This window comes from Gymnoscopelus braueri (assembly GCF_963280865.1).
Source record: "Gymnoscopelus braueri genome assembly, chromosome: 5".
Lineage (NCBI taxonomy): Eukaryota > Metazoa > Chordata > Actinopteri > Myctophiformes > Myctophidae > Gymnoscopelus > Gymnoscopelus braueri.
Window position 1 is genome coordinate 2396088 of NC_137606.1, and position 14539 is coordinate 2410626.

Here is a 14539-nt window from a genome sequence, read left to right on the forward strand (position 1 = left end):
CATTCCATGCCAGAGTTTAATCTCATAATGTACTCACCAGTGCCAGCGTTTTATTGTTGTTTTTTTGTTTTTATCATGTCGCCACAGACCTCGCTAAATAAGTTAAAAGTGCGCGTTCATTTGGTTCTAAACACACAGCGGATCCGTGAGAAACGTCCAGCGAAAACAGTTTCCAAATGCGAGCCGCCATCTTGAAGCTACAGCCGATACACGCTAAACAGTGATCAGCGAGGAGAAAAACAACAAACCGAGAAAATCGAGTTTTAAACAGGATCCCAGACAGGAAGCGGATACGATCGAAAAAACCGGAACCCGAATAATTCCGTTTCCGACCGAAAACCGGAAACGGAAATGGATCAAAAAAATTCGGAAAGTGCACCTTGGGCGATTAACATGGGAATCGGCGGTTCGCGTAGATCTACGCGACTGGCACGCTGCGGCTTTAAATAGGTTCGCGTAGATCTACGCGATTGGCATTCAATGTGTTAAAGGACGACTTCACCCATTATCAACCTATCTCGTATAATTGGTCCTCACTAATGCTACCAGTGACATCATCGTTAGGCAGGGGGTGTTAGAATAAAATAAAAACATTTAGATTTGTATTAGCGTGAGAGAAATGGCTTCCATTATAGCATGCTAACTTTTCAGGAATAAAAAGCCTGCCGTTTCTATTAGCTTGAATTCCCCATCTATGAGGTCACTGGTAGGCGGGTTTCTGAACTGTCCACATCCCTCCTCTGAGAAACAGACGGGGTAGACAAAAATGGTACCATGTTATAATGAGCAGTGAGGACCAATTATATGAAGATGGGTTGAAAATGGGTAAAGTCGTCCTTTAAGGGCTCTATACTAAGATGACAATGGACAGAAAAGATGCAAACAGTGCAATAAAATAGTGTTCCCCAAATCATTGATTGCCAGATTATGCCCAAATACAGACATGCCCAACATCAATGCAAATTGATGTTGGGCAATATGTGCTATTAGGCAACAGTACATATGTTGTGTATGATGTCAGACCAGAACTTGATTAGCGAGAGAGAGATAGAAAGAGACCTCTGTCTCTATGCAGTCTATAGTCACTGAAGTAAATATTGGACCCATTCTCCACATGCCACATAACTTCTGAACATTCTGACATTAAAATGGCTTTTTCCAGACCCACGTGAAATTTTGTGAGTTCTGACAACAAAAAACTTTCACGTGGGGTGACTGCGCCCACTTAGGAGACCAGATACGTGTACCATTTGATACCATTGGCAGGACTTGGAACGAAGTATCATCCCGCTTACGTTTGCACGGTGCCATATTGCATGTCGGAAGAGTTTCGACAGAGAAGTCAAAGGTTTTTGGTAGAGAGACAGGCTATGAGTCAGATCTGCTTTTGCATGAGGTTAAAGCAACAAGTGTAGAATTTATGGGCCTACCACTGGTTTTCTGGCATCACTAGAACAGCCGGTCATTGCCGAAAGTGCTACAGCGATGTCAGAAGATGGTGGAAAAAGAAGCAAAAAAAGTCACCATCATCAGGAAACAGGAGGAGGACCACTTGTATCTCTACCCTCACTATAAACAGTATTGATAATTTGAGGGTCTATAAGTGGGCATCCAAGGTAATACAATGCTATCAATGAATATGCACATTCATGTATACAGTACCAACTATGGAGGCTTGAAAATGGTTTATTTCACATGTAGCAAAACATGCAGATGTGCCTGCTGCAGATCCCGAGGTTGGAACCAGCAACCAAGAGGACGACGTAGCTGTGCAGAGGGACCAGACGGAGGACAACACATACACATCAAGGACAGAGACGTGTCGACCCAGATTACAACACAAGCACAACGAATCCAGGTCGAGAGTAGAGACGCACTGACCCAGACGCGGGAACATCGTCTGGCAGGAGGACCATCAAGTCCTTGAATGCCAGCAGTCTGGTTTTGACATAATGAAGAGGGAATTGGTTGGAATGAGGGGGTGCGTTAGGCATATTAATCGACCACGTTGCAAATATCCTGGTATGGCTCGTTCACGTTAAGTGCCTCTTTCCTGCAACACCTCCTCCTCTTGACCTCTGCATATTCTCTGTCCACCCGATCCGTCACACGCACACTGTCTCCAGTTGCTCCTAGTGGCCAGTAGTTCATTTTGACAGCAAATTTTGATTTAGTTTTAGTCAGTGTTTTGAATTAAATTCCATTTAGTTTTAGTCATCTGAAAAGTTCGAGTCTAGTTTTAGTTGACAAAATATCATAAGGTTTTAGTTGACTAAATCTACAGTTGATTTAGTTGACTAAAATGTATTGTGGCGGGCCTTGGTGGCGTCTTAATGCCTGATTTTACACTTGGTTGCATGCTGAATATAGCCGATCTGCTATTTTCAGAGCGCAACACCCGAGCGCAACCAAACATAAAATAACTTATCTTAGTTCTACTGGATCTCTTCTCCACTAGTCCCTCCCTAACATTTTCTAGTTCTAGTTCTAGTCTAGTTTTTATTTGTTGCCGAAATTGTCCGTATATTTAGTCATAGTTTTAGCTTAGTTTTTATTTAGTTTGTCAGTGAAAAAAGGTAGTCGAACATTTTTAGTTGACAAAATCAAAACTGGTGGCCTGTCCGATTGTCTGTGAATCCGAGGAGGATTAAACATTTATATGCCGATATGTTTTTGTTGCAGGGTTTCTTTTATGTTGTCTTTACAATAAAGTTCTGGATAGTTTTTTTATTTAAATAAAACTATTTTAAAAGCATATAGCATGGTGTGGCCTATGCATTAGCTTTGTTTGAGAACACCACTGATTTGCAGGGGTTTGAAATGGTGCCATTTGTATTACACAAATGTATACTGTACTTTGTATACTAGTTGGAGAACTGTAGCTAAAACATTCAGTTGAGTTACAGGCAAGGAAAACGTGTTACAACCCTATGTGAAAAATACTTGTTATACTGCATTGCAGTTATGTAACATTAACCAAATATAGGCAATACTGGCTGACTAATATTTTAGACTAGTTCTATAATCCATTTTGTATGCTTACCAGGCTACAGATGGAGCAGCTCCCTTGCCATCTGATCCCTCCTCACCCACACACACCATGCTGGTGCATCTGTGTTCATTGGCATGGGTACATGCAGTTCAGACTGCCCATTGGTCCGAAGGCCCACATTACCCCAAAACCCCAATAGCTCGAAAGAAATGTCCTATTGGATCAAAAGCTAGTCTGAACGCCAGTAATCCCCAAAACAAACTGCAATTGCTCTTGAAAATATACACTCTGGATATAAACTCCTGGCTCTGTCCATGGTGCTGAATCTGTTGCGGTGGTTTTTTTCTATCAAAATGTCATACATAGATTTGATCAACCTTTCAGCCAGTGTGTTGTATTGCAATTTTTTTAACTGAGAATATGTTAACTGTGAATAATTTAGGTGTAAATGATTTATGTAAACAAAACATATAAACAATATTAGGATATAACGTGCTGTTGAACACAGTGCACCTTTTATATGCTTAGGCCTACAAATGGCATGAAAGGAAAACACACTGTTTCAAAGGTCAATCCCAAATCATTCAATATGTTTTATGGTTCATGTTAGTATGCCTGCGTTGTGCTGAGTACAAGATAATGCCCTAGAGTCTAAAAGTCCTGTTAACATATAAACAACAGCAGTGCTATTAGGGAGCATTTAAGCAGCCAGTAGTTCGAAATTTTGTTTGGGACCAAAGTGTTGGATGGACTGTTGTTTTGTTGATAGATTTTGCTCTACATTTACAAACATGTTTCCACTACGCTCCTGCACCCCATTCACATGCAGTGCAACAAAGACTGGAAAAAAAAGCACAGGTCCCAGTCACCTGTACCGGGCCTCTGTTCTCTGGATTAGGATAATGAGCTGAGAGTTGCACTAACATAGTGATGTTGACACACACAGTAAAAATCCTCAGTGTTAATATACAGTAACTCTGAGTGTACAAATGAGTCCATTTGGTTCCAATTGTACCCTCTCATATGAACACTGGCGATTGTACTGTGCAGCCAGGGTGAGGGGGGGTTCAATCAAATGGAACATATGTCATTTGATTGAACAACAGCTCGAAAGCCCATTAGTCTGAAGACCAGTAATCCCCAAAACAAACTGCCATTGCTCTTGTACAAAAATACACACTCTGGAGTTGTTGGAGTTCAGTGACTCCTGGCTCTGTCCATGGTGCTGAATCTGTTGGGGTGGGGTTTTTTCTATCAAAATGTCATACATAGATTTTTATCAACCTTTCAGCCAGTGTGTTGTATTGCTATTTTTTGATCAGAGAATATTTTGACTGTGAATAATTTAGGTGTAAATGATTTATGTAAACAAAACAAACAATATTAGGATATGACGTGCTGTTGAACACAGTACACCTTTTATATGCATAGGCCTACAAATGGCATTAAAGGAAAACGCATAGTGTATCAAAGGTTAATCCAAAATCATTCAATACGTTTTATGGTTCATGTTAGTATGCCTGCGTTGCGCTGAGTGCAAGATAAGGCCCTAGAGTCTAAAAGCCTTGTTAACATATGGTAAACAGCAGCAGTGCTAATAGGGAGCATTTATGCAGCCAGTAGGAAATTTTGTTGGTTGTTTTGTTGATACATTTTGCTCTACATTTACAAACATGTTTCCACTACGCTCCTGCACCACATGCAGTGCAACAAAGACTGAAAAAAGCACTGGTCCCAGTCACCTGTACCGGGCCTCTGTTCTCTGGATTAGGATAATGAGCTGAGAGTTGCACTAACATAGTGATGTTGACACACACACACAGTAAATATCTGCAGTGTATAATGCATAGTAACTCTGAGTGTACAAATGGGTCCATTTGGTTACATTTGTACCCTCTCATAGTTAGCCTATACTGTATTAACACTGTCAATTTGACTTTGCATCCAGAGTGAGTGGGGGTTCAATCAAATGGGACATATGTCACACAAATAATACATTTTCAGTGCAATGTCTTTTCATACACTATGTTGACAATAAGAACCATTTACTAAAATATCCATGGGTCTGCAGCCACTTTGGAGAAATTGTACAGTAATGGTCATGTGTTCTGCTCTTGGAAAATAAACATGCTAATGAAACGCCATGACCCCTCACGGTCTCTCCACCTGTCGGCTCAATATGGCTGTCTGTCTGTCCATCTGTCTGTCTGCTCTTTTATTTAGACTGCTGAGATCCTATCTGCATAATGTTAACGTCTTGTGGATCTATCACTGTCAAGATAGTGATACACCTAATGAGAAAAAATAATTGTGTTCATTTGCATGGAAAAGAGAGTATTATTCATCGTCTTTTTTTGGATCACAAAATATGCTTTGGTTGTGCCATATATATATATATATATATTCGGTTGTGGTCAGTGCACATTTACTTACTATAAATACAGAATGTGACTTGATCTCTTGGAGATGACACTTAAAACTAATCCAAAGATTAGTCCTTAATGTCACCAGTACAAACAGTTGTGTTTGACACAAAGTAAAAATGTATTTTTGTTTGAAACAGCAACGCTGTATCGACTGAGTGACATGACACATTCAAGGAAAGAAAACCTAATCCTCTACTTTGCAAAACTGTCACTATTGATGGCACTTATCATCTCCTGGTTGCTGAGAGCTATTTGCATGTATTCAAAGCTCTCCCTGTCATCTACAGAGGCTGTAAGAAAATATGAGGCTACAGGTGGGAGAGAGCCCAGGGGGATTTCCTTCCACCAGAGCTCTGGTGTCAGTCTATTAGTGTAAGTACATCACAGCACGTTTTAGTTAGAATAGACCAAGAACAGACAGATAATGGAGTGAAGAGAATTGTTATGCATGACATAATATATAAGAAACCGTGATCTCTACCATTGGTATATTATAATTAAATGCATTTTTTTCAGTTTAGAAATGAGTGATCGTTCATAAACCTGATCATAATATGCGATCAATATAAGCTACAGCTACTGGTGAAATACAGTGATCTGCAAAATGAGCATAAGACTGTTAAGAGCTGGACTGAATCATACTACAACTCCAGGCCACTATCCTTAGTCACTGTTTTTAATTTGCACAATGAATATAGGCTACAATTTGCCCATGACGAAAATAAAACAGGGTGGGCATTCTGGGCAACGTGAAAAATGGGACTATGAGCAATCCAAAACAATATTTCTGTGGCCATCCTAACCCAGCAAGTTCAGCATTACCTCCAGTCTGCTCTGAAGACAAACATAGGTGCCACATACAGTAGATCTCCAGGTGATAACCGGTTTAAATGATGGCAAGACAGCCAATTCAAGTGATTGTGCTGGAATGAAATTAAGTAAGCAATTCAAGTGGATACAGGATAGGTGGGCACTAGGGACATCTGGGCACCGATGTCAAATTAGCTATTTTGTCCAAAATGTTAAACAATAAAATATTTAAAAAATGGTAAGTAATGTAAAGTACACATGATGTGAACATGCACTGTACATCATTATCAGACTTAATTTCATCCTTCAACGTCTTGTTTATGCCCCAAAATGACTGGATATACAGGCTGTGTAGCAATTTGTAGCAATTGTAGAAATTATTAGACCTTAATTGTCGAATGTTTAAGCATGTTCTAATCATGTATACTTTCAATAAAATTTTTCAAATATCTTCTTCTTTTTTTTTACATTTTGGACAAAACAGCCAATTTCACACCAAGGTGCCCAGATGTCCCTATAGTGCCCACCTATCCTGTTACCGTTTAAATGATGGCAAGACAGCCGATTCAAGTGATTGTGCTTGAATGACATTAATTAAGTAAGCAATTCAAGTCAATTGTGTCAATTTTGGGGGTTCATTTTCTCTTAGTGCGTTGAAAGGAAAGATGTTCTCAGCCTTACCGTTGTTGCAGTACTGTAGCAGCAGGTTAGTGCTGTCATACAGGCTCCCACATGAAGCTATTCTCTCCGACATTCTCCCCTCTTCGTCTCTGGCTCTTCTGTACATAGACGTTGCTACAGGTACAGGTAGACTGCAGTCCCTCCACTCCGTCCTGTCTTCTTGGTTATTTCCCCTATGGTGGTTATTATTTCGCGTTTCCCCCCCTCCTCTCCCTGTCTTCTCCACATTCACAAACCCAAACACTTATAATTTTTTTGTTGTTGCCTCCTTTCGCTCCGGTTCTTTCTTCCCCCCTCTCTCTGCACTCCTCTTCTCTCTGGTCATATGGCGGCCGACTGCCGTCTGTCTACTCCGCTTACCGCTGTTACTATAGCAACAGCCTCTCCACTGCCACTGGTTGGTCGGCCATTTGAAATGGCGTAATGAAAAGATAACTGCATAAATTGCTGATATTATATCTAGGCATGTATATTTTTTTAAATAATTGTTATATATAGAAAAATATAAAAAATGTCCTAAGCTTACAGGGTAGAGACCGTACAGACACATGTTGTCGTTTTCCCTTGTTTCCTGTAGGCCTACACAGCTGAATAATTGATTGTGAAAAGGTGACCGACACCTGTCGCACATGTTCCTGATTGCCTATCTATATCACGTGGTAGGCTATGCCAGTGGTGTAAAGTAACTAAGTACATTTACTCAAGTACTGTACTTAAGTACAATTTTGAGGTACTTTTACTTTACTGGAGTATTTCCAATTGCCTATACTTTTACTTCTACTCCACTCACATCTCGGAGGCAAATATTGCACTTTTACTCCACTACGATCATTTGAAAACTTTAGTTACTAGTTACTTTGCAGAAAACACACATTAACCACTTTAGCCTTATTTTATACATAACCTAGGCTATTTGAAAATAGCAGATCTACAAGCTCACAACGGGTCGTGATGCATTGTGAGCTTGTAGATCTGCTATTTTCAAACATTTGAGTACTTTTACTTTTGGTACTTTAAGTAGCCTACATTTTGATACCAATACTTACATTGGTATCAAAACAGTACAGTATTTCCAATTATCTCCACTATCTCAAGGGAAATGTTGTACTTTTTCTCCACACACTTATTTGAAAACTAGTTACTAGTTACTTTGCAGATTGTGATTACGCTACTATTACAAAACATACATTAACCACATCACAGCCCTACACATTTCGACCATTTGAAAATAGCCGATATGCAAGTTCACAATGCCTGGCATTAATTGTGAACTTGATCTGCTATTTTGAATAGATTTTTTTTAAACTTATGAAATGGGACATTCTGCATAATGAGTAGGCCTACTTTCTACTTTTGGTACTTTCAGTAGCCAACATTTTGATGCCAATTATGCTTCTGTAGGCCTACTTTTTTTTTAACAGCGTATTTCTACGTTGCATTGTATTGTATTGATACTTTTACTAAGTAAGAAATAGGCCTACCACCACTGACAACTGATTTGTTGACAAAATCAATCAAAGTTATAGGCCTAAACTTTAGACGGTCACGGAATTGCCTGCTGGGGATTACCTTTGATTTTAATCTCTTGGATTGTATTTATCAAGCAAATCATTTTACCTGTTAACAAAGAAGCAGGCAATAATGGAAATATAGCTGCTGTTTCAAAGATCAGGAAACATTGGCTATGTTTCTTCTGGCCTCCTAGTCAAAATAAGATCAGTAGATGAGATGAGCCAAGTGTAGGCTATTCATTTGATAATAGTTATTGATGAAAAAACAACTGTGTTATAAATAAAAATGTGTGTGTGTGTGTGTGTGTGTGTGTGTGTGTGTGTGTGTGTGTGTGTGTGTGTGTGTGTGTGCTTGCGTGCATGCGTGCATGTGTGTGTGTGTGTGTCGCGGGTGGTCTATAGAGCGTCGCAGTTCCCGCCCACTTCCTGTTTTTTTTGGTGCCGGAAGAAAAAACTCAATGCATTTTTCCCATTGACATTTCCAAAAATATTTATATCTATTAATTTAAGCCTCGAATCAAGCCATCATGACATGACATGAATCATGACCATAAACGTTTGATTCTGTGATTTTTTTTTTTTTGAAAACGGCAAAACAAAGGGTATTTATTAAATATAGTATATCATATAATTAAATATAAAATTAAAAAAAATCACAGAAAAAAACGTTTTATGGTCATGATTCATGTCATCTCGTGATGGCTTGATTCGAGGCTTAAATTAATAGATATAAATATTTTTGGAAATGTCAATGGAAAAATGCATTGAGTTTTTTCTTCCGGCACCAAAAAAAACAGGAAGTGGGCGGGAACTGCGACGCTCTATAAGCTGATTCTAAAACTAATTATGGAGTAGGCTGACATCTAAAGGCGATTGCATGATACTACATAATACTATGACATTAAAGGGATTGTTGGCAACATTAAGCCTAAATTTGAAAAATATCTATATATATATATTTTGCATTTTTCCCCTCTATCAGCCACTATATAATGATGCTGGGGTGTTTTCCTGCATTGAAACACAGTCCTCTTTCTGAAATCCGTATTTCCCTACTGTTTATGTATGTGTCGGGCCGTAAATTAACGCACGCATGTGCGCATCCGTGCGCGTCCGTGTCCGTGTGAACTTTTTACTTTCGGTTTGAAAACGCTCTCAAACTTCGTTTTTGAGGCACATAATTTACTTTTCAGATAGCGTTTGGATAGAATTTAGTTGTTTAACTTCATATATGTGGTCAATTTGTCATGAAAGAGCCTATTTAAAAATAAAAATTCAGAGAACCGGCTGGTGCGGGCAGTTCCGCGAATTGTATCCGAATAAAGCACCCTATATTCATGGCCCGTTTAGAAGTCTCCTTAACTCTATGGAAGTCCTCCCTGCGTCACCCCCTGGTGGTCAGGGAAACGAACTGCTGGAGTTTTTTTCTTTGTTTATCTCTGAATCGCCTACAATCCCTTTAATGCAATGATGTTACAGTTACCAATTAGGTGAGTTGGTATTTTCAGTATGTTTTAAAATGATATGACTATATACCTAAAAACTAGTCTAAACTACAATGGGATGCTTTGTTTTCCTGGAATATGTTTTATATATATATAAAAATAAACTATTAAAGAAAAAAGAAACACATCAGATGTATCTAAGTTCTGGATGCAGTATAGCAATATAGCTCCTTACCAGTTTTCTCATGGGCCCAGTTCTACCATCAACACCCAGGCCAAGTTCTCCTGATACACCACATTGGGGCTACTTGTCATCCAGCAGTGACAGTGTAATAACAATGTCTAATGTTCTCTCTCTCTCTCGCTCTCTCTCTCGCTCTATCATATATGGTATGTAACACACAGAACAAAGTGGTCATGTTTCAGTGCCCTGTGTGTGTGTGCCACTCCATATCAAAACAGTCAGTCTCTCTTAAAGTTAGACTAGGTAACTTTGAGCCTAAATTAAAAATAAATAAATATATATATATATATATATATATATATTTATTTTGCATTTTTCCAGCTATCAGCTAGGCTACTAATGCAGGTGTGTTTTCCTGCAGGAAGACACATCCCTCTGGCTGTATTTTGGTTTTGTTCCACTGTTTATGTTGACATTCCACTGTTTATATATTGACATTCATCCCTTGCAGAGACTGAAAAGTCTGTGGGGGAGAGGGGGGGGGCTCGGCCGGAGCTCTTAATTGATCCCTTTGACCTTCAAAGGGGTTGCGCATTGAGTTGATTGTTAGGGCCATAAAAGTGTCAACCTCGTTAGTCAATCATCTAATCAATGAATGCATCAAAGACAGCAATCACTTGGGGACCTGTCAGAGAGGGGAGGGGGGAGTGTGTGTGTGTGTGTGTGAACAAACACAGATCTGCAAAGTTACCTAGTATCCCTTTAATTTCCAATACCTGTCCAAATAATTGATCGGTTTGGTCTTAGTCTATCAAGACTCAAGTTGATTATAGTCATTGCTTTTTTTGCATGCTGAATGAATAACTTTTTACAAATGAGCACAGCTCTTGTGAACTCTAGATATAACCATATAATTCTACCAGACCGGTGTATAACTTTCAGTATCCAGTTGTCATTGTGAAATCAACATTTGATTGTTCAGTTCTCAACTTCATCATCCCGAGAAGGCTGGACTTACAGATTTGTCTATTAAATCAGCTAATCGATTAATGAACATATTCCTATGAATATCAGTCGACTAAGAATGTGTCTAGTCGAGCACAGCCCCAATATTTATGACCCATATGAATGGATTAATTTTATTTATTTAATTGTACATACGTACATCTTTAGGCCTACTGTAAGCTTTATAACTCCTAGTGGCACATGACTCAAACATTATAAATGTCATTGTTAATTGCTAGTTTTGCGATGCAGGTTCCTCTTTGGGAAAATGTATTAACATTACACTAACTTTAAGAACATGTTACATGTACAATGTACAACAATAGCAGCCTCTTGTAGGTCAGTTACCATCATGAAAAGGACATAACTTTGTTAGTGTGACATCTAGTGGCATTATATGAAATTACACAGCCAAATTACCTCAAACCTGGACAAGAGAAGAATATTCACAACAAAGAGGCATTTTCATGAAGAATGGCCGGCTGAAGTAACAAGTCCTACTTGAAGAGGGAGAAAACCCAAGGCTAAATTATGACTGATCCTGTTTGCTGGTTTTAACATTTACATGTTCCTAAGTCTAATGGAAATCTACATTTCTAAATAAACACAGCACGGCTCTTCTCTTCGTGTCAAACTCCTGCTCATACAATCATGGTACTGCTGCCAATAGTAGCAAGTGATTTAAAGGCCCAATTAGTGATACAAACAGATGGCCCACCAGTGAAGCGATTCTCTAGTCTAGGGTATTGACTACCAACTCTTCAGATACCAGTTAAATTATTTTATTTGCTGTATTTGGGGCGGTACTAGGTTTCTTTATATTGGTTATGTTTGGAAACATTGGCGAAAAACAGACCTATATTTTGATTTATGATCAAATAGCACATTTTCATCTGCAAATCATACTCGTATTCAAAACAATCCTAGATTGGGCCTTTAAGTAACTCAGATTAGTGTTCAGTGAGGTGAGATTAATGTTAATATACTGACTGACAGCACGTATCCAAGGCCATATTTGTCATTTTTGGGCGGTGAAACCGCCCCTATAAGTGAGGTTTGGATATTTGTACAACAAATCCTGCGCTGTGATTGGCCAAAAATGTACAAAAATGTACAAAAATGTGTACAACAAACCCTGCACCGTGATTGGCCAATCACAGTCTATTCAGGACTGTGATTGGCCAGTGTCACATGACACATATGCATAGCCCTATATAAGAAACCATAACTTTAAAAAAAACATACGTTTTTTTTTTTTTTTTAAAGTTATGGTTTCTTCCATCATAAAGAGTGTTTCAATAAATGTATTTATTTTTTGTACATGATTGGTTGACTCCATTCAGTATTGTGATTAGCTAGCAAGACACCGCCCACTTCACACAGGGTGTGATTTTTACTGTAAAAGTGAAATGTATGCAATATACAATAATGTAAACCAATTCAAATAAAGACAATATCTATAGCAAAATATGCATTTATTCATACTGATTCAAGTACCTTTCACTGAGACTGCACAGCGATCATAATGTGCACTCCCACATACACTCAGACTCAAACCAACAATTAATATATGCACTACTGTATATATTGATACCAATATCAATATAGCCCAAATATATATCATTCCCTAATATAATCATTCCCTTTGACAAAATTAGGTTATGGAATGGAAGACCAGCAGACCAGCTGCATGTTTTATACCAATATAAACTTGGGGATGCATGTTATTAAATTATTTGGGCAGCAAAACTGATATCCATCGATCCTCATAAGCTGCATAGAAAACACTGACTGACTGTCAGTCTCATGCAACTCTTAATCACTGAAGCAATGGATTCACTTGCAACTAAGGAAAAATGTACAACGATTTATAAGAAGTCAATATGCATTACATGCTAATTTGGTATAAATGGACATCCCCCAAAAAGATTGAACGTGCTCTTTGCTCACGTACAGAGGAAATACATAGATTTAAGTGTAAACACTTACAAAAGGCATCTTAATAGGCATTGGTTTCATAAAATTATAACCATGGAGAGGGAAATTATTGCAGTGTTAAATCAAGGACAGAATACACAAACTATGAATACCACACCCAAAGTGTTCTTGAATGTTCAACAACATAATGCAATATAATACAATGATCAGCCGTGTTTTATTGATGGGGGACAAGTGATATCAACCAATGCTGATGCATGCCAGAACTCCTACCCTATACTGTATTTGGTAATAATCTCACATAATTAATTCATAAACCAAACAGTATGCTTGTTTGAACTGTAATGAATACTTATCATCATCTATATATGTATTAATACAGGAAAATGTAATCAACCCAGACCTAATTTGATTTTATAAAATAAAAATACAAAACATTGTACAAATGGTGTATGATTTGTTTGCTCAAGAATAGGTCATCAAGTTCCCTAGTCGTATGCCTTAAGGCTATAGTCCCTACATCTGAAGAATGCAATAAATCCATTCGCAACTATCATTCTGTATGTCACAGTGCAAAGTCATTATGTGCAGCAGTCATATGTGTAATGTGAGGTAGGAGGTGAACCAGTTTAGTGCAGGGTCGGAGAGACCTATGGTGGAGTGCAGACTGCAGACGGTCGAGGAGGATCAGTGGTGGAAAAAGTACTCAAATGTTTTACTTAAGTAAAAGTATCAATTCTGCAATGTAGAAGTACTCTGTTACAAGTAAAAGTCTGGTGTTAAACATTTAATTGCGTAAAAGTACAAAGGTATTGGTATCAAAATGTACTTAAAGTACCAAAAGTAAAAGTACTGAAATGTTTGAAAATAGCAGATCCACAAGCTTACAACGCGTCGCGATGCGACGCGTTGTGAGCTTGTAGATCAGCTATTTTCAAATAGCCTAGGTATAAAATAGGGCTTAAGTGTTTAATGTATGTTTTATAATGCAATAATTTATATCTGGAAAGTAACTAGTAACTAAAGTTTTCAAATTATTGTAGTGGAGTAAAAGTACAATATTTGCCTCTGAGATGTAGTGGAGTAGAAGCAAAAGTATTGGAAATTGGAAATACTCAAGTAAAGTACAAATACCAAAATGTTTTACTTAAATGCAGTACTTGAGTACATGTACTGTACTTAGTTTCTTTCCACCACTGAGGAGGATGTTGTGGTCGACCGCATCGAAGGCCGCCGAGAGGTCCAGGAGGATGAGGAGGGAGGGGGAGCCATCATCAGCCGCCATCAAAAGGTCATTAGTGACCCTGACCGGCGCTGTTTCTGCGCTGTGGGCAGAGCGGAATCCTGACTGAAATGTTTCAAAACGTTTATTGTGTTGGAGATGTTGGTGGAGTTGAGCGGCAACGACCTTTTCCAGCACCTTGGAGAGGAAGGGCAGGTTGGAGATGGGTTTGTAATTTGCGTGAACTTCCGGATACATTTTTTATTAATTATTATGTTCAATCAAGAATGTATTAATATGCTTTTAGTTACTCAAATGAAGATAG

The 14539-nt window shown here is 38.5% G+C and overlaps 1 protein-coding gene and 1 long non-coding RNA gene across 3 annotated transcripts in view; both read right to left on the minus strand.

Moving 5' to 3' along the window:
* Positions 1 to 7059, minus strand: part of eml2 (EMAP like 2) — a 45761-nt gene extending 38702 nt beyond the window's left edge. Inside the window, exon 1 of one of the 2 annotated variants that reach the window (XM_080427772.1) lies at positions 6910 to 7059. In XM_080427772.1, the coding sequence (XP_080283898.1) occupies positions 6910 to 7015 (106 nt within the window). In that variant the 5' untranslated portion in view covers positions 7016 to 7059. The remainder of the gene's footprint in view (positions 1 to 6909) is intronic. The other variant, XM_080427773.1, reaches the window with a different exon arrangement.
* LOC308084844 overlaps positions 1 to 14539 on the minus strand; it is a 266724-nt gene that overhangs the window by 38702 nt on the left and 213483 nt on the right. The gene's annotated exons all lie outside the window — the stretch shown is intronic.